Source organism: Halichoeres trimaculatus, unplaced genomic scaffold, assembly GCF_033239565.1.
Source record: "Halichoeres trimaculatus isolate MK-OKI-2021-1 unplaced genomic scaffold, fHalTri1.1 fHalTri1_scaffold_8, whole genome shotgun sequence".
In the NCBI taxonomy this organism is placed as follows: domain Eukaryota; kingdom Metazoa; phylum Chordata; class Actinopteri; order Labriformes; family Labridae; genus Halichoeres; species Halichoeres trimaculatus.
In genome coordinates this window covers 5,043,272-5,063,693 of record NW_027437186.1, presented here as the reverse complement: position 1 = coordinate 5,063,693, position 20,422 = coordinate 5,043,272, and the positions used below count along the sequence as shown (strand labels likewise).

Below are 20,422 nucleotides of genomic sequence, written 5' to 3'. Positions count from 1 at the left end.
TGTGTTTTGTCATGAATCCATTTGGTCCTTCAGCCCTTCAGAGAAATCATAGTTTTAAGCTTTGAGTGGTGATTATAAATCTCAGCAGGCTGACAAATCATCTTTGAATCAGTGGCATCGACCGACAGCCCAAACAGGATACCTCATGGTCATTTTGGGCCGTAAAAAGCTTACTTCTGAGCCCTGTGATATGAGAATGAAAAAAAACAAAGGGAAGAGGAGGACTGACGGCTTAGAGACGATAAGAAAAAAGGCCTAAAAGTCGACCTTCACCATAATTCTCCCTCAGCCTCCCACTGCCCAAAATCTGGTCCAACCAGGTGGACTCTGAGAGCTTTTGTCCAGAAATTGAATGAGAAATGATTACAGTGATAAGCTCAACACCAGTGGGCTGCAAAATGACTATGTGCCAGGCTCCCCCACTCTCAATCACAACTCACATTTTAGCAAGGACTCTAAAAAAGTGTGCTCTGAATCAAAAGAATCCAATGCAATTTCAGACACTGAGATACGGGGACAGCAGCAGCACTGGAAGACCGCAGAGTGCTTTTGATTGCAGCATACAAATTGAACGTGTCAAAGTGACTGTTGACTGAATACACTGATCAGAGAGGAATCTCTAATAACTGATGTGACACTGATGTATTTATTTATCCAAACATGTCACAAATCAACACTCCTGATCGACACACTCCTGTTTTGTTTCATTTTAGGATAACGTTGGTTGTTAACAGTATCAGACTTGGATTTGACCTGAGCGACAGAAAACACAGAAAGCATGGTGGAACACCAGGTGAGACTTACCTTGGAGGCCAGGGCTTCTGCACTTTCTCTACAAGTCCTCTCGATCTCCAGGTCTTCCTGGATGGCAGTGACCTCTTCAATGACCATGTGAGAAACTACCAACAAGAGAAAAACATTAATTGATCGAATCAAAATAAGTTATTCTTTTTTTTTTTTCAAAGACACATTTGGTGAATTTGACAAATTTTAACCGCAGTTATGGCACTTCACCGTTGTGATAACTGCACACTTTTGGGCCATTTTTAATGGTTACAGGTGGGAGCGTCCCTTTTGTCTTTGAGGGAACTTTACAGGGAGAAGGCTGAGGCATCACGCTCAGACAGATCAAGGAATTTGACTCATACCTTGAGTCAAACCACTCCTGAACCAGAGACACCATCAGAAGATTCTTACCTGCACTAAGAGGGAAAGAACTGGACTGTTGCTCAGTGGTCCAAAGTCTCCTTTTCAGATGAAAAAGTAATTTTTATTACAGGTAGACCGATATGGATTTTTCAGGGCCAATACCGATATCGATTATTTAAAGTCAAGGAGGCCAATATCGAATATTTGAAGCAGATATTAATTTGCATTCAAAGTGAAAATATTGGTGTCAAAATTTTAAATAATACAAACTCCAACACTTAACTTCATTCAAAAACCTTTAAGCATATGTTTATTAAACAGCTCCCAGGCTCAGCAGCATGTTTTATAAAGTTAAATGAAAACACAAAAAAATAAATAGCTGAAGTTTTCCACAGTAAATAAAGTTTTCCAAAATTTCAATGTAACTGCAATAACTGTAATAACTGCTCTGCTGATTGGCTGTTACCCAAGCCATGGCTCTGCTTGTAACCAACCAGATGGTTCTGTGGGTGGGACAGTGCTGGGGACTGAGAAGTGACTGCAGACAGCGGCGTAGATGCATCAGAGATGCAACAACACAGTTTTAAATTTGTTTCTCATCAGCTGTCAGATAAAAAAAAAGGCAGATGCTGATATGCCTCAAAATGCCAAACATCGGCCCCGTTAATTGGGCCGGCCAATAATCGGTCAATCCCTGATTTTTTTTACATTTGGGAATCAAGGACCCAGAGTTTAGAGGATGAGAGGAGAAGATGATTGGGGGGGTCCATCCATGTTTGTCCACAGGGTTTTCTGATGAGATGCTGATTTCATTTTCCAGCAGGACTTGGCTCCTGCCCACTCCGCCAAAAGGACTGTTATATCACTGTGCTTGACAGGCCTGCAAAAGACCCCCATAAGCCTGTTTCTGGTTTAGACCAGTTCAGTTGGATCAGTTAAAGGGGACATATCATGATGATGCCTGATTTAATACTTACATATAATATAATAAATTTGAAAACAAGACCTTACACCCCCTGAATTTAAAAAAAAAGGAGATATTGCATTGACATGACATCAGAACCGTCCGGGTCTGACTCGGGGTCCAATACAAAAGGACGTATCCTACACTCTGCCACTTTATTAGTGCTATCAATGCCTTATGGTGAAGTTTTGGAAAACAGCAAACTCGCTCAGTCTGCCCCATCCAATATGGCAATTTTGTAAATACTGCCATGCTGCAAAAACCGCCCCCTGGCTCTACCCCCTCCACCCCTCTGATAGAACTGACCAATCAGAGCACAAAGGGCTGTGACGTTGTGAGGTTACTGGTGGTCATTCTGGAAACGGAGCGTTTCAACAAGATCTTCAGAATGGCCTAAACTGAGGATATTGAGAACGCTATTGCAGGGCAATGACGGAACTAAATGACTTGTACTGAGGGTAGAAATGCTTTACAGGCATCCAGTCTGACATAGTGAAAAGAAGAAACAAGCATGATATGTCCCCTTTAAGCCTGATCCTGTTCGTGTTTCCACAGCTAACCATGCCCCTTCTTGGTAGGCGGCGTGTAAGCAGGACGCCGATAGCTGCATTAGTTACATACTAGCATGACGCCATAGCAGTGTGACACAGTGTACCCCACTAATAAATCCAACAAGGAAGAAACAAAGAGCAACAATAGAAGACATCCAGCAATTTGTCTTCTTTGTGGCTCTTTGTTACAAAGCACAGTCAAGCTTAGCTTCAGAGAAGACTCAGTCCCCCCAGGCTTGGTGCTTGGTACTAGGGACGGTCAGGAGGTTTATGACTAGGAAGCGGAGGGTACAGGAAGGGGTGTAGGGACGGAGCATGTCTGTAAGGAAAGAGGGGGTCTGGTTGTGGGGTGGTTTATGGGTATGAAGGAGGATTCTGGGTGGCAGAGTTTTGAATGAGGAGGTTGCTGGTTGTTAATAGATGTCTCTATCTAAACAATCTTCAAATAAATAAATGTGGTAACTAACACTTTCAAATAAAACAAAAACAAAATAAAAACTCTACCTGCACTGGTTACACCACGCAGTTTAGTTACCATCAAAGAAAGTGAGTGCACTGCTATATTTCTGGACTTTTGGGCACTCTAATAATCATTTAGCACTGACATGCAGATAAGGAAACAATGTCTGTTTATCTTACATTTTGTGCCTCTTTGCGCAGAAAGTTGATGATTATTGGCCTTCTCTGTGCCACAGTGTTGATGAGACAAGAAGAAGAAGGAAACAAGAATAACAGTATTTCAAATCCTCCTGAAAGGCTGCGTACTGAATGCTGCCTGCAGGTCAAAAAGCCGTCAAAGAAACAAAGAGCAGGAGAAGAATTCTTTCAGTGAAAGGGAGGAAACCTCTGACCTCTCGTTTCAGCATGCAGTAAATTAAGTTCAGAGCGCTGTAACGCTCGACACTGAAGCAAATTTCTCCTCACTATTGTGTCTTCTGTCTGAGTAGCCTGGAAGTGGAGTGACCTGTGTGCCATCTGATTTGATTTCAAAAAGAAGTGAACTAACTATTGGCTCCAATGTATTTCTTCTTAAGATAATTTACCCTTCCTTTTAATTTCACCAACCAGACCTAAGATGTATTGACGATCATCTGCAGACCTAATGTACTGAGAACAGGCTCTGAATACTGACAATAGTTGAGATAATGTGTGGGTTTTTGAATTTTAAACATGACGCTGTACTTAACCCAGGGTGAGCAGACACATTTTCCTCTACACATTTTAATTCTTTCATTCTCTGCTTCATGACATCAGGATACAGAACAGCAGAGCCGCACTTGAAAGGCATCAAACGAAGAGGCCAGTGAACTTTTAATTGATTAACTTTAAAGTGTCTTAAATTGAGAGACTGTTTATATAACAGAATAAAAGGGGACATTGTATGTTAAATCTACAGAGGGCAACCTGAAGGTTTATTTTAGCATCTGATCTGGAAGTGTGTCCAGACCGTCAAAGCTGATGAGACATCCTGGTTCCTTTAGACTTCAGTTTTTAACCTCATCTTTGATTTCTTAAAGGTGAGGAGCCGAGTACCAGCTGGGTTCTCGCGTCATGTTACCTCACTTTTACAACAGTTAGACTGAAGCTTGTTTTATGCTTGACCCGTCTGTTTGGCTCTGTGTGCACGAATGACGCAAATTTTAGCAGTTTCCCCCCCTCGCGTGGTTCTTTTTAAACAGAAAATGTCTGCGTAACAGACATCTAAAAATTTCTCATGGAGGTGCAGGGATTAACAGGAGCTCCTAGTGTCTCTGAAGTACATAAAACACTGTCGTTTTTATGATCCTCAGACAGAGATCACTGCGATAACCTTGTAATGGACAATTCCTGGAGTGAAACTGTGGCCACACTTGCTAGGCGCTGCCCAAGTAGCTGCCTGTTGCAGTAGCTCTGTCTTCTGTGTCCGTTTCTTGCAGTTTTTTTCGTCTCTTTTTCGTCATCTTTGTGTTTGGAGTGGATCATCACTTTGTATGGTTCATTGTCTGTCATGGACACCAAACTTTTTGTGGCTTCAGCGATATTTTTACTACTTTTCTCCTGTGTTTGTCTGGAGATCCTACATGTAACCATGGCTGCATTGTTTACATGTGAAATTAGCTGTTAGCAGCCTGTAGCATGTCAATGCTAACTAGAGTAGGGCTTGATGATTTCCCTTGAGGTGAGGAGGAGGAGGAGGGTGTGAGCTGGGAGGTGACGACGTTGACCTGTCCTTCCATCCATCGTTGTTGGGAACGTGGAATCTATCTCCGGTGGGATGGACGAGCTAGCCATGCTAGCCCAGCAGCAGAGGGGCTACCGGGGGCAGAGTGGCATCATGATGTTCACGGACGTGACATCAGACGCCGGCGCCACTTTGGAGGAGCTTCGCCTGCTGTGGGCAGACAGGATCCAGGAGACAGAGACTGAACAGACTGCTGGAGAGGCTCAGTCCTGGACCCTGTGGAGGTGAAGACTGGCTGGTCTGGAGAGTGGTGGACAGGCTGTCGTCATCTATTTTCTTGTGGACCTTTTTGCACTTTCTATACACTTTCTTACTTTTGTTTTCTTAAATGCTGCTGTGACTTCTGAATTTCCCCTTGGGGATAAATAAAGTATTTTCTATTCTATTCTATTCTATTCTATTCTATTCTATTCTATTCTATTCTGTCTAAGAGGAGAGGAACTGGCAAAATAAACAAATAAATAAAAAAAACAGACGTGCCTTTGTGCACATCTACCACAGTACCAGGGAGTAGGAATGGGCACCGAATCAGGTACTTTCATAGTTACCAACCATATTCCATGTGTTGTACCAAGTACCCCTTTATGTAAAATCAAAAGGTACCATGTTTCGGTACCTATACTTATCCATGTGACTGTGAGGGAGTGGGATTTTCCATGCTGAACATGAAAACAGCATTAGAAGTTTATATATTGAGAATAAAATATGCTAAATAGTAAAACTTTGAGTTTTCATTATTAAACAAATTTATATTTTTACCACATAAACACACACAAAAGTAACAAAAATTGGTACTGTTGAGTACCGATACCAATTGCCAGGTACCGGGCATCAGTATCGTAGCGTTTCAAATGTGAAAGGTACCCATCCCTATCAGGGAGCAGGGAGCCTTAAAGAGACAGCAGCTAAAACAAGTGTTTCAGACAGAGGCTGAAATGAGGGTTTTCTGAAACACCAAAAAAAAGGAGATCTTTTTGAGTTGTAAATCATTTAAAGATACTATGTAGGCACCAGAGGGACAAAAATGCACATTTGTGAAATTTACATTTCTGCCTCTCGTAACCATGACACTGTATTTTTTTTTTTTTTTTAACTTTGACCTATTACTAACATTTAGGGACACTGCCCGCGTCATCTTGTGGTGATATTACAACATAACACCCATACCAGGGAAAAAAAACAACAGAGTTATGTAAAATATCATGAATAACTAATAACTAATAGCTAATCAATGACAGCAGTAACCGTAACGTCGAGTTATTATACATGTTAGGATTTACTTTTCCCATATTGCAAGGAGGAATACAAAATGCACCCCAGCTTGAGTTTCAGGAGGAGAAGTATACACAATGGCAGCTGTCCTGTTGACCAGATGACCGATGAAAGTTAAAATAAGTGACTGAAAATCGTGATCAAACAGTACTGAGACGGGCATATTTCAAGGTTTCTGATTGGATCACTGAACTCTCCCCTGAACAGCAGCAGCATGTGTTGGCAGAGAAGAGAAGTTGTCCCTGAAACATGTCAGGTAACAACCAACGTATGGGACCAAAGTACGAACCAGCAGCCAACAAGGTGCTTCTCATAAAACGGATGAATGATAGACGCACAGAGCCAAATGTGTCTGCTTTAAGCCTCCAGCTGACACGATCTGTGGCTGTTAGTCATAATATGACACAGGCTCTGCATGCCCAGCCATCATGTTCACCCTGTGCTGTGCTGTGTGTGTGTTTATGTGTGTGTGTGCTGTGTCCATAATGTGACAATAAATTGCTAATGTTTCCATTTTGCATCAAACAATGTAAAGACTCACATAATGATTCAGGTCGTCTCTGACATGATAAACTGTGAGGAAGACACATGAACCCATAAATCACATCTGAAGTGCTCAGATATTGAAGCGCTCTGTTAGAGCTAGGCAGAGACTTTATTATTGGCTTAGTTCAGTTAAAAAATCAGAAGTAGGTTTGGCCTTCACTGAAGCTTTTTGAGTTTTCTCACAGCTATTATCATAAAAGAGGAGGACAGACATAATCAGATCAAACCTCTGCTGTCACTCCTGTCTCTTTAAATAACCATGAAGCACCAGGAGGATGTTGGTGGACACACAGTTGAAACGAGGAATATCCAGAATCTGGATTGTTTTTCTAGGATAAATACTCTGTTTCCCATGAGTACTATCCTCAATGTCATAAAGACCGAGGTGTTAATTTGTTTTGGAGAGCAGATCTTCTTTTCAACTTTACTTTCTTTGTTCAAGATAACTTTTCTCAGGATGCAAAGGTAATGTATTTATCTGTAGTAAAGACGTGTCATCAATGTGTAACATTAGTGAATCCTGGTTATGTCCTGCCAGTCATCTACCAATCAGAGCTAACGTAACCTCGCTCTTTATTTTATTGATAGATTCTCAAGTTTGAACAGACCACTGCAGAATAACTGCTGACTGTGGGTTGGAATCAACATTAGCACAAACAGATTAGCTTCTGTTTTAGCTCGTGCTCTATCACTCTCATGTTTAGCTTTCTGCTCTGACCTCCTTTTTCTTTTTGTCAGTCCAACTCCAGCATCCACCATTGCTACAAAATTAACCCTTTCACAAAATCCTTTTCAGCTGAGAAAAACAAAGATGTTTTATCTCACTTGACAACTTATTTCTGCTACTCAACTTTGCTGGCCGGCTACAAGGATTTTGTGGATGGGTCAACTTTAAAATAACTTTGTCGCTGATATTCTCAATTTGAATCATGAATTATAAACAGGCAAACATATTAAAGTGAAAAAATTCCAGGCTCTCCTTAAAGTGATATTCCGGGGTTGGAACAAGTTGGGTCCTATCAAAAGGTTTAGGACAGAAATTACCCCTACAGCAGTGTTTTTGTGCAGCAGAAGCCCAGGGCGCTCGCACCAAACACCCCCTCCCTGCTCCACTGCAGGTTTCCTCTGTCTCTTCGTCCTGGCAGACTACCTGTGTTTGTTTATATCTGGCACGCCACGCGCGGACTGATACACTAAGCGGCGAGCGCCTTGTGGTCAGCTGTGGCTCTGCAGCGGGGGTAGCGCCGTTTTATGACACGATGAGAACTAGAGCCTTATTTAGTGGTGTTTTTGTGTGAAAGTAACGCACTGAAAATTCTCTAAATAAAGCGTGAATGCAGACCGATATCAGATTTTTTCGGTGGGAGTCCGTTTATTTGTGTTTTTGGTCAAGTAAAAATGGCCCCGTCTGAGTGCAGAGGAAACCGGCAGAGGAGCAGGGAGGGGGTGTTTGGTGCAAGTGCTCTGGGCTTCTGCTGCACAAAAACACTGCTGTAGGGGTAATTTCTGCCCTAAACCTTGTGATAGGACCCAACTTGTTCCATGCCAGAGTATCACTTCAAGGGAAATTTTGAATTTTGCACACCAAAAGACATGGCTAATTTGACTGACAGCTGATCACACTGTAGCTGTCTGTGAAGTGGCTTGGGGCCCACCCCCTGACCTCATCCTATCTCGAACAAAGTTAGGTTGAGTTCTGCAATTGACCTATGACTAAGTCCAATACATTCGGGCATACTCTGCCTGTCCATTGAAATACATTGCAGAAAGTTGTTTTTTTGTTCAGTTTTGTAAGCTCTTTCTGAGATTCTAAGTTTAAAATTGTCAAACTGTTCACCAGGTACATGCAACTCTGACACAAAGAATCCTGAGAGGCTGGGTGACGGGGTTTGTTTCAAACTCTTTCCTAAGACACATCTGAACAGAGAAAAGTTCCTTCTGTGGATAAAGTTTTGCAGAAGACCACATCAACTTAATGTGAATGAAATTAACAGATGTCTTCATCTGTTCTAAGGTAAGGTGACACTAGATTTGACACAGCAGATTATGACTTTGCTGTAAAGAAATATGAAGTTATCTTTAACACTTGAACCACCGCTGCAGTCTGACAGACACATTGGGATTTTCTCCAACGTTAGCTCCTAGCTGCTTTGTTTATCATCTCTCTTTGTTTGTTGGGAGTTCATTGACCTGTTTTGTCTTGTTTTTTTTTCTTTGGTTATTTTACATCATTGTAAGCTGTTGTCCAAAGGGTTCTAGTTAAACTAACATTAGCTTCTGGAGCTTAGCTTCATTAGCTTATCTGTGAAAGCTGAGATAACAAAGGTTATCAAACACTCTGCTGAATGATTCAGTGTTAATACTGTACTACTAGCTCTAATACTACTAGCTCCAAACTAACACAGACACACTCTTGATAAAATTGGTAAAAAAAGAGGTTATGTTTTTGTCATGACCATTGCTGAACATTTGCCTTCTTGTCTGAGATGCTGATACTTACCAGATGAGGTTTTTCACGTTTGATAACATTGGGATCTGTACATTTCAGATTGTAACTGAAGCTAGTAAAATCTAGTTTAGACCCTTTTGGTGACTTCTAGATGACGTGATCTTTTGTCTCCAAAAAATCATCAAAAGCAGTTCATCATCACACATCAGAGTGCCCATGATGTGTGAGAGTGACATCATGGGCACTCTCATATATTGTCCAGTCTTTAGCTCACAGCTCTGTTTTGGTCTCTCCACCAAGTGTCTCTGTCACAGCTGAAACGTCCACTCTTTCCTCTGCCTGCCACCCAACCATCAGCCTCAGGAGTTGTCAAAGGGTTTTTGGTTCAAAGAAAACACACAGAGGTCTAGATAAAGCCCGATGGAGCTGAGCTGAGCTGAAGTGCAGCTCTGGCGATGATTCTCTGTGGACTCATTATAAATGGCACATCTCCCTTTGCACAGTCATTTGATCTATTGTGACAATGAAAAACATTGATTGGTGCGGCTTCAATAGGTAGTTAAAAAAATCAGGTGTAATTCCAAATCATGAACTGTGATGTTGCTTAAGCTGCAATCACCCGTCAGCAGCCGACGAACGCCTCTGAAGAATGCCCCAACACTTATCTAATTAAACATTGTGGCAGAGGAAGGGAGAAATTAAGCATTAGTGCTATCGCTGTGGACAATTCCTTCCCATCGTGACACCTAATTAAGAATCTGATAAACGACAGCGAGTTCCTACAGCGCCCTGCATATCAGTCATTCAATAGCACTTAGCTGCCAGTTTCATCCCCGGCCTCCTCTCTGCCTGCCTCCATAATGCCGTGGCCGCACTCAGCAACCTACGAAAGAACGCCTTGAACTAAATGACATGTTAATTATAATTACTGGTAGCCATGGTAAATAAACAGCGGTGGAAGTGTTGAAAGTGTATGAGCAGGAGTCAACGGGGGGCTTTGACACGTCAGAACTGGCAGTCTTAATTGTAAGTTTCGGCCTCCCCATCATCATCACTCCATCTTTCCCCCCCTCTTTTTTGTGCCTGTCTTTTTTTCATCGTCCTCTCAGGAAAGACAGTGATTACCCCTGTGCCGACATGCTGCATAATGGTATCAGCGCCGCCAACGGAGCAGTGAATTAAATTGTATCTGCAGCCGCTGTGAAGCCTTGATGAGGGGGGCAGATGCCTTTGTGGTGTTATCATTATAACACAATGGTCATGTTGTCATCAACCTTGCCATCGGCAATTGAAAAGGCATGATTGTGTGTTGGGGCTTTTTCTCCCGTCCTCCCCCTGCCCCCCCTCACCAGCCCTGCCGCCCCATCCCCAGCCGTTTCGTTGTGAATAGGAGCAATTTTCTAAGAGCTATGAAATCACGTAATAGGTCCTAATATGCAGCTGCTTGGCACAGTGAGGCAGCCTCTATTAACGCGGAAGTCAAACACAATATGTGTTTTGGCTGGAAAATCGCTGAATATATGAGCACAGGCCAAATTTATTCAGATGAAAATCCACACAACTGTCAACGCTACAAAGACAAACTATTTGCTCCATCCTTTGACATGTGGTGCCCTATTTCAAATTCTGTCTTCACTCAAGTGGTCACAGCAAAGCATTCAACCTGTAGGAGAATCATTTTGGAGAGCTGAATGGTGGGCCAAAACATTTGAAACACATTTTTAATGTTTGGAAACAGATATGTGATGGAAGGGAGAGCAGACACACACACACACACGCTCCCTGTTGTCACATTGAGAAGATGTGGGTGTGTTGAATTTGTTGAATATTCTTAAACTTTCTGATGCCTTGGAAAAATTACAAATTGATTCATTTTACAAGATAATATCTGCTGGAGATGGTGTCTCTGATTTCAGTTTGAGATGGTTTGCTTTATTTTTCTTATTTGATTTGATTTGTCAGAAAATCAGTCAAAATAATATTATCAAAAATGGCGAGTATGAGACAGTTAAACATTTAAACGCCAGGCTGGGCTGTTTGTGACAATTATGCATATAAATCTCAATAAGGACGGGACAGATACATTATTATAATAAGAGGCAGAACAGAGATCATTTATTTACTGACATTTCAGCGTTTTTACCATCCAGGTCAAAGCTGGTGGTAAGAAAGGTGGAATCTTTAAACACGATTAAAAAGTTAAAGGAAAAAAAATGACTGGGACTGCCAGGGAGCGTTCAGGAAGCACTGATCTGGCTTCTCTTGTTTCTTCAGGGGAGACAGAAAAATCATTCCAGGGATACATCGTCAATCAACAACTGGACTAAACAACAGGGTTAAAACCAGCAACCTCTGGTGTCTCCAGTTTGCATTCTACTGCTGTTAAACAAAAGTGAGAGCAAGGAACCCAAATTGTGCAAAAAATGAGATATAAACGCTAAACTCAAAGTGTGAGCAGAATAAAAATATCTGGTCGTTCTGAGGTCACACACGATTCTCCACCGTGGACTTGAGTTCCAGTGAATTGTGACAGGATCATGGTTACAGAGCATGTGGTGTTTGGAGTAAAGAGTCACTGTACTCAGGGTACGATCTGGTGTGGGGTGGCTGGGGATCAACCCCTTCTCTGGATTTTACATCCCTTTATTTGCCAAATGAATTTCATACTCAAAGGAGGGGAGGCCAGCCCTGTCAATGATCAAAAACTGACTGGAGTAACAGACAGGTTGTGACAGAGTTTTCTTACACTGAGCGCCCACACTGGTGGCACTATCACCTGACCCAAGCTCTCCCCATGCACAGAGAGGAAACGTGGGTTTAGTCCCAATAATCACATCTAAGGATGGGAACTAATTAGTTACATGTACATAGGGCAGGGGGATATATCGAATATATTCGATGTATCGCGTATTTTTGCACGTGAGATATATAAAATGACTATATCGCACTCATCGAGTATCAACAGCAACCTAAATGTTTCAGACGTCGGAACGTAACTCTCTTCGGTGGTTCGCTCGTTTCACTCACTGCTGCTCAGCTGGTGCTCCTCGCACAGCGAGCACCATGCTCCCCCGCCCATCCAGAAAAATTCTCCTGCGCATGCGTGTTATGATATTAGGAGAGGAGAGGAGAGGAGAAAGTCGCTCGTAAGTCTCACCAGTCGCGGGTTATGGGTTCCTGGGGCTTGTTTTCTAGAGTGTCGTTGCTTATTTTGGGCTTGCTTTGCTGCCTGTATGATCCATGATTCTCTCCCAACTCTCCACAACGAGAAACAAACGCGACATGTTTTTAACTTTCACTTTCGCTTTTCTGCGCACTCTACCCACCCCCCCCTCTGAGTGCCGTCAGAGCAATCAGCTGTGCACTGCTCGAAACATAACGACTAACGAGTTTGATGCTATTTTACACTTGAACAATTCAACCAGACCCCAGGCTCAAAGACAGAAATCACTAGAGTCCTTTCAGCATGACTAACATTATCCAGGTAGCTGACTTATGGAAATAAAAATCATATTATCTCCAACTTTAGTTCATGATATTTTCCAACTGTTATATAATATAATATAATATAATATAATATAATATAATATAATATAATCAGCCAATTGAATAAATCTGAATGAATTATTTTACTGGATTTAAAAATATGTAACTATGTAAGTTTGGTTCAAAATAAAAGATTTGCTAAACTTTATCTGATTGAAATTTCTCCTTTTTGCTTTCAAATCTTAAAAATTGAACTAAAAGGTTTGCTTGAATCCTTATACTGCTGTCTTTATGCATCAAAAGGTTGGATTTAACATTAGTACAGTAATTTAGAGGAGAAATCACAATATCGAGATATCTATTGTGTATCGAGATATAGCCTACAAATATCGAGATATTGAATTTTGGCCATATTGTGCAGCCCTACATGTACAGGTACCGACTGAATTCTGTCTGTAGTACCAATTACCGATTCAGTTTAAATCAAACGGTACCAGTGGAAGAGTAGGTGATTTTCCATGCTGGACATGAACACCGCATTGCATTTTTATGTATTAAGAAATGAATATGTTAAATTGAAAACTTAGGGTTTTTATTATTAAACAAAATAATATTACGACAATATCACCACATAAACACACACAAAAGTACTGAAAATCGGTACCGTTGAGTACCGATACCAATTACCAGATACCTGGCATTGATACCATATCCTCCTGACTACCAGGAAAAAAAAGACTGTCCAATCACAAAGTTTTTAAGATTCTCCAATCTTTGTGAGGTCACTAGAATACTAAATACATATTTTTGGAAAAAAAAAAAGTTTTTATTTTTCAGATATCATGTGTCTACTACAGAGGACATCAGAACGCCGAACACGTGAAACTGAACCTTGATGGCAATCATTTACTGCCAAAGAAAATAGCAAAAAGTGGATATAAGAACGAGTTTAACTGTCCATCTTCCTTTTTGTTTTGCTTTCTTGTGCTTATTTGGTTTAATACTTCAAAAAAGCAGTTCTCCTTCTTGGAAACACAAAGGAAAACCTTCACTTTGTGAACATTAAATATGTTTTGCCCTTGCAGCCAGATCTGCGACATCATGCTGCATGTTTTTGTCTCCATTTCTGGAAGATGGATGGCATGTTGGTGTTGTATTTAGCAATCATAAGGGGCCTTGACACCTGGACAAACCTTCAGTCTTTCTTGGACCTTTTCTACAATACAAACTGAAGGTGTACTCTGGATTCTTGCTCCACAGTTGACACCAACTGGACTTAGATGTGGACCATTCTGTCATCTGACATCTGCTTGCCCTGCCTGAGTTTCATCCTCAGAGCTCTCTGAATCACCTTCCTCTGCCTCTGCATCTTGATCTTCTTCATCAGACAACTCAATATCTGAGTTTCTATCAACAACTGCAGTAAAATTCTCTCTGCTTCTGAGAATGAGTCCTTTTTCTTGTCATTTGAAAAAGACAGAACAAAATGAAGTAAATAACTACTAATGTCCACCACAGAGGACAATCTTTAAACACTTAATAACAATGATAAAATACAGTAAAAATTATTCAGACAATGTTTAAATGTGTTGTTAAGAGTCCCATATAAAATATTCCACCAAAATTTCGAGCCAAAATTTGCTTATTAAAAAGTTTTATACACTTACTTTTCCTCTTCCCATAAAATGCACTTGCACTGATGGACGCCATTTTCCTTAATGAAAAAGAGAAAGGTACCAAAGCCCCACTTTTTAACATTTGGTATCATTGAAAAGCCCCGAATGTCCTCTGTAGATGGCCTGAGGAGTTTATTCAGTAGTGTGAAGTAATTGGAGGATATTCAGGTTAAGAAATGTCCTCCACAGAGGACAAATTTGAACTACTGGTAGTCAGGAGGATATTGTTTCAAATGCAAAAGATACCCATCCCTAATCACATTGTCACTGATGAGCCCAGCAGGATGAATGTGTCCACGCTGTCACCTGTACTCAGATCTGTCCTGCTATCTGTGAGAGGCATGATCTGAGAGCTGCAGGGAACTATATGTAGAAGGGTAACTGAACAAACCAGCAACCAAGCTGAAAAAAAGAAAGTCTGTCTTATTCTTACTTTGTGAAAAAGCTGACCCAGGAGGTCTGGACTTACCCTGCTGGAACTCATTGAGCTTCTGGATGGCCTCGTCTCTCTCCTCCTGCAGCTTCTTGCACTAATGTAAGAGAAACAGATCAGCTTTAATACAGAGTCTGTTTAAACAACCCTCTGACACTTTGCCTCTGAAACCACACAGCTCTGAGGAAGCACTGGATTCACCATGATGACAGCTTATCAAAGAGTATTAATAAATGGTGTATAGCCCTGAGGAATAGGCAAAGGAACATTGTTACTACGACCAAAGCACTTCCTGGGTTTTCATGCTCAGTAACTGAATAGTTAAATAACAAACGCTGCCTGAAAACTTCTGAACAGTTCCAACGTGTCTTATCAAACATTAAAGCAATGACTTCTGAGCCTTGTTTTCGAGGGGGAAGAATAAAACCATCAGTTTACACACCCTACATAACTCAAAACTCAAAGGATCATTGTCTATGTTTACAGTCTTCAGGTTAAGGCCAATATTCCAGTTTCTGTAATATTCAGAATAAGCTGTTTACATGTGTGAGCAAACAGGGTTATTGCTGTTAACATGGTACCCAGATCAAAACAGTGACACACGGACAACATCATGATGCAATGTGCGTCATTTTAGCTTCTTTTTACTGTATCCATAGCAACAACAGCAACAACAGCAGCTGCAGCATGGCAAACATCCTGTATTCAGAAGACCAAGATTCTTTGCAAACAGAACATGCCGGGACACAAATTAATGTTCCTTTGGAAATATCCTGATAGGTGTATACATGACCAAATATTCAGGTCAGATGTGGAGTGACCCAGGGGGGATTTTCATGTTTAAAAACCAGAATCTGAGCATATTCCTGTTTTTCAAAAGGATTATTGTTGTGTACATTGCCGTGTATAACTAGGTTATTGCTAATATTCTGAATATGAAAGAGTTAATGACTGCATGTAAATGTAACAATTGTTTCATTAAGAACACCAGCTTGAAGCCTTCATGTTACAGATGTAAGAATCAGAAGTCCTTCAGCCTCAACTCATTGAATTGGTAATATTACTCTAAACCAGGGTGACCACATGTCCTCTTTTAACCAGACATGTCTTCCTTTTTTGTCCAGGAAGATTTTTAAAGATCCCCTTTTTTGAGCACTTCATGCATCCTTTCAGAAAGTGAGTATATTTGCAGTCTTAGGGCTCTAATTTCGTGGCGCAGAGCAGGGGGCGCAAGCCTGGTGCACCCTGCGCAGTGTTAATTTTGTGTGGCGCACCGCCGTGTGCTGCCATTTGGTAGACCGTCTGCGCAGAGATGGGTGTGTGACGGCGCGCCAGGGGGAGTTGACGGCGCACCAGGGGGAGGTGTCAGCAGATTCATGTTGGTGCAGACAATTTCATGCACAAAAAGTGTGCTGTAAGCTCGCCAGTTTCAACCTGGTCTATCCTCAGCACAAAGCGGAGTGCACCCTCCGCAGCTGTAATTTGGTGAGAGCCGCACATGTGCGCACATGTCAACAAAGCCTCAGAGGCAGGTTTCTAGAGTGTCAGGCACATTTTAATGCAATAAACAATCACAGCAATCACTATTTAATGTAACTGTCTGAACCAGCATATACATTTGTATCTATATTAACTGTCCCGTCACATCTGATGTCAGATTAAAGCCGTTTGTCATGATGGAAAGTTAACCTGACGGCAGCTGGAAGTTTGATGCACATCTTACAATTTAACAACAGCCTTAACATCTGATACTGAGTATATATCTGGTTCTCTCATTTCATTTAATTCAAAGAAAAGAGGCAGAGAAAAGACAAAGAAAAAAGAGACAAAATAAATGTATGTCACTCAGGATTTACCCGTGATTTCCCATATTTCTCTGTTTTAGTCTTTGTTTTTAACGTGATCTAAAAAGATGGAGTACATTATTGTAAGGAGGATGAGGCGGAGACACTGGGAGAGTATACAGTATATCACCAAAGGTTCTGCTATTTGGCGATGACAAACCAGGAGTGCAGGTGGATCAAAAGTATTCTGAATGGATAAGCCAGCTGTGTAACTGTCTCTTCATTTTTTACTCCTATTAATGACAAAGGAACAGATTACATCTGTCCCTGGAGCTGGCCCACAAGGTGACGCGCTTCGAGTCCTCCGATGTGCCCCGCTGTCTATTCTCCTGCTGCAGGGACAGCGGCTCTGACCGTCTCCACTACCAGCACTGTTTCCGCGGTGCTGGGGATCACTCAGACTAATTAGACGCTGCGCCTCGGCCACAGCGCATTTAAAGGCGAGGAGAGGCGCTCATTTGATTGGTGAAAACAGCGCTCAGCTGTGTTAAACCAACTCACGGCTTTTCTTCTCCCTCTCAGCCATCTGCACGGAAGGAGGCGTGGAAGCGCAACCCTGCGCCTCGCTGCGCCTTCAGTGCGCCTCTCTAGGCCGGCGCAGGGCAGGTGCGCTTGCGCCTGGTCTGGGAAATTAGAGCTCTTTGACACTAAAATGCAGTCTGCATAATAATTTTGAATGCAGTGTAATTAATCGAAGACTTTTTACATTGTGAAGCCTTTTTTTTCTAATTTGTCGTTATCTGTTTTGACTAATAGGAGTGTTTCAGTAAAGTTTGAATTTATTTTAAACTTAAACTTGTTCAGTGATTATCCCTGCTGTCCCATTTTGGGTTATACCATTTTGAGCCCCTGAAGACTGATGTGGATTAAGTCTGTAAGGGCTCAGGGTTTAGGGTTTAGGGGGACAATGAGATTCAGCCATGCTTTGACTGCCTGCACTGTGCTCTCAGATAGAAAATGCAACATTTCCAGGCAAACTGCAGAAAAAAAACACTGAAGAATACTTCTATTTTTCTTTTGGTTTAACTTAGATTTTGAGGCTTTATGTATATTTTTGCCCAAATGAAATATACAAAAAGCCAGATAAATGGTCTTCTTTTGGTTGTTCAGAATGTGGTCACCCTGCACTGGACTTTAGAATACAAGTTTCTTTATTACTCCAAGGGTGTTAAACATTTTATTTTCCCAAACTTCTGACAACTTTATGGGACCTTTTAGGAGAGGTGTAATTTCTTTTAGATTATATGTTTAAATTTCACGGATGATTTCTTATATCAGCGCTGTTTTTATCACAGAGAGCTATGAGATGATTGTACTCACCTCCATGGTTGCAGTCTCATGCTTCCTCTGCAGGCCTTCATACTCCTGGATCGCTGTGGGGAGCAAAGGATGCCAGAAAGCCATCTCATCAGTGAGTCCAGAAAAATGTCAGGGAGGAACACAGAACTAACATCATACTGTTCAAAAAGAGGAGGTGGGAACTTCTGCATCATGTGAGGACTTCTCATTCAGAGACGACTGTTCATGGTCACCTGACTGACACATCAGGAGCTGATGAATACAGGAACACTGATACATCATAAACTCTGGGTTTACTGCAGCTTTGAGAGGAACTGTCCCCTGTAATAAATGTGAATTAACAGATAAATTGGTTACCTGCTGGGCTGACACAGCAAACAGCTCAACAGAAAACACAACTTCTGTTCTGCTCAAGTACACGAGGGAGGCACTGGTTGTGTTTTTCTTCATGGACTCAGTCTTTCTTTATTAAACTGAGGACATAACCCATTTTCCTTTACAGGAGTTGCAATTACAGAATTTGGAGCTGGAATAATAAAATGCTCAAAATGCTAATGAAACATCTGAAAATTATTAGAAAACAAAAACTAAGACATCACATGTAAATAATATGTATTTACAGCCTTTGCTCAATATTTTTTTGATGCACCTCTGGCTGCAGTTACAGCCTCAAGTCTTTTTGAATATGAAGCCTCAAGCTTGGCTCAACTCTCTTTGGACAGTTTCTTCTGTGCAACACCTCTCAAGCTCCATTAGGTTTGATAGAGAGTGTTGGTGCACAGCCATTGTCAGATCTCTTCAGAGATGTTGGATTAAAGTCTGGGCTCTGGCTGGGCCCATCAAGAACCTTCACAGAGTCTTCCTGATGCCAGTCCTTCGATATCTTAGCTGTGGTCTTAGGGTCGTTTCTTGCTGAAAGATGAACCGTGGCCCCAGTCTGAGGTCTAAAGTCCTCTGGAGCAGGTTTTCATCCAGGAGGTGTCTGTACGTTGCTGCATTCATCTTTCCCTCAATCCTGACTGGTCTCCCAGTTCCTGCTTCTGAAAAACATCCCCACAGCATGATGCTGACACAGAGTTCAATCTTTGTCTCATCAGATTATGGCTGTAGCCGGGTATGAGGTCAGCGAGGTCCGGACCTCACCTATTTTGTCCAAGTTTTTTTTTTTTTTCCTGCCAAATATGCCCAACTGAATAAAACATATACTCATAAAAACTTGAAACCTCTCTGGGACACCTGCTTGTAAATTGTAAATTGTGGTAAACATCCATGGGCTTTGTGTTCTGTTTGTGCCAGTGAAGCGCTCAGCAGTGCGCCAAACCCCATTCAAAAGTAGAGTGTTTTTATAATTAGCACTTAGTAGACCACATCCCCGCCCATCCACACCTTGGTCACCACTGTATATTTATTTTTTTAGATAATTTGGCACTGGTTCGGCCAGTCAAATCATCAATCAATCAATTTTTTGATGAGCGCCTGGCTTATTAGCTGGCCGAGCACGCGTCGTTGATGCAACTACTCGAGGACCTAGAGTCACGTGACGCGTGCTTTGTTTTCAGCTCATATTAATTTCAATATACCTATTCCACAGAAAACAAGTCACAGAGATGATGGGATGCCTCTGGTCACAGGAGGATTCAGCTAGCCTTTGATGTAAAATGTTGATTTGTTTTTTTTTGTTGTTATTTTGAAAAAAAAAAAAACATTTTTGTTTGAAATGCTGATGCCACATCATTAAAAAATATTTAAACAATAAACATCTTGTGTGACTTGTAGCCTGAAAAAAAAATAAAAAAAATCAAATTTTTCACCACGCTTCGTGCGCACATCATGGACCTCACCTATCCCAAAATCCTGGCTACGGCCCTGCACCAGAGCAGAGGATTTTCTTTCTCATGGTCTGAGAGTCCTTCAGGGGCTTTTTTGGAGAACTCCAGGTGAGCTGCCATGAACCTTTTACTCAGGAGTGTCTTCTGTCTGACCACTCTAACATAACAGACCTGATTGGTGGATTTTTGCAGAGATGGTTGTTCTTCTGGAAGGTTCTTCTCCCTCCACAGAAGACCACTGGAGCGCTGACAGCGAGACCAACGGGATCTTAGTCTCTTCCCTGACTAAGTCCCTTGTCCCCTGATGGCTCAGTATAGATGGGGGTCCAGCTCTAGAAGAGTTCTGGTGGTTCTGAACCTCTCTCATTAACAGATAATAGAAGTGACCTGTGGGACCTTTTATAGACAGGTGTGTGCCTTTCCAAATCAGGTCCAATCAGCTGAATTTACCACAGGTGGACTCACGTTAAGCTGAACATCAGGATCAGTGGGAACAGGATGAACCTGAGTTCGACCTGAGCTTTGAGGTAAAGGCTGTAAATACATATGTACATGTGTTTATATATATATATATATATATATATATATATATATATATATATATATATATATATATATATATATATATATATATATATACGAGGAGGCGCTCACTCCTGCTCTGTGGCCTTCTGGCAGTTGCACGCTGCTCAAGTTATGTGTT

The 20,422-nt window shown here is 41.5% G+C and overlaps 1 protein-coding gene across 1 annotated transcript in view; it reads right to left on the bottom strand.

Moving 5' to 3' along the window:
* shtn1 (shootin 1) overlaps nt 1-20,422 on the bottom strand; it is a 50,768-nt gene that overhangs the window by 29,787 nt on the left and 559 nt on the right. Inside the window, exons 2-4 of the mRNA XM_074676136.1 lie at nt 17,912-17,964; nt 14,784-14,844; nt 805-899 (exon numbers count right to left, since the gene is read on the bottom strand). Of these exons, the coding sequence (XP_074532237.1) occupies nt 805-899; nt 14,784-14,844; nt 17,912-17,964 (209 nt within the window). The remainder of the gene's footprint in view (nt 1-804; nt 900-14,783; nt 14,845-17,911; nt 17,965-20,422) is intronic.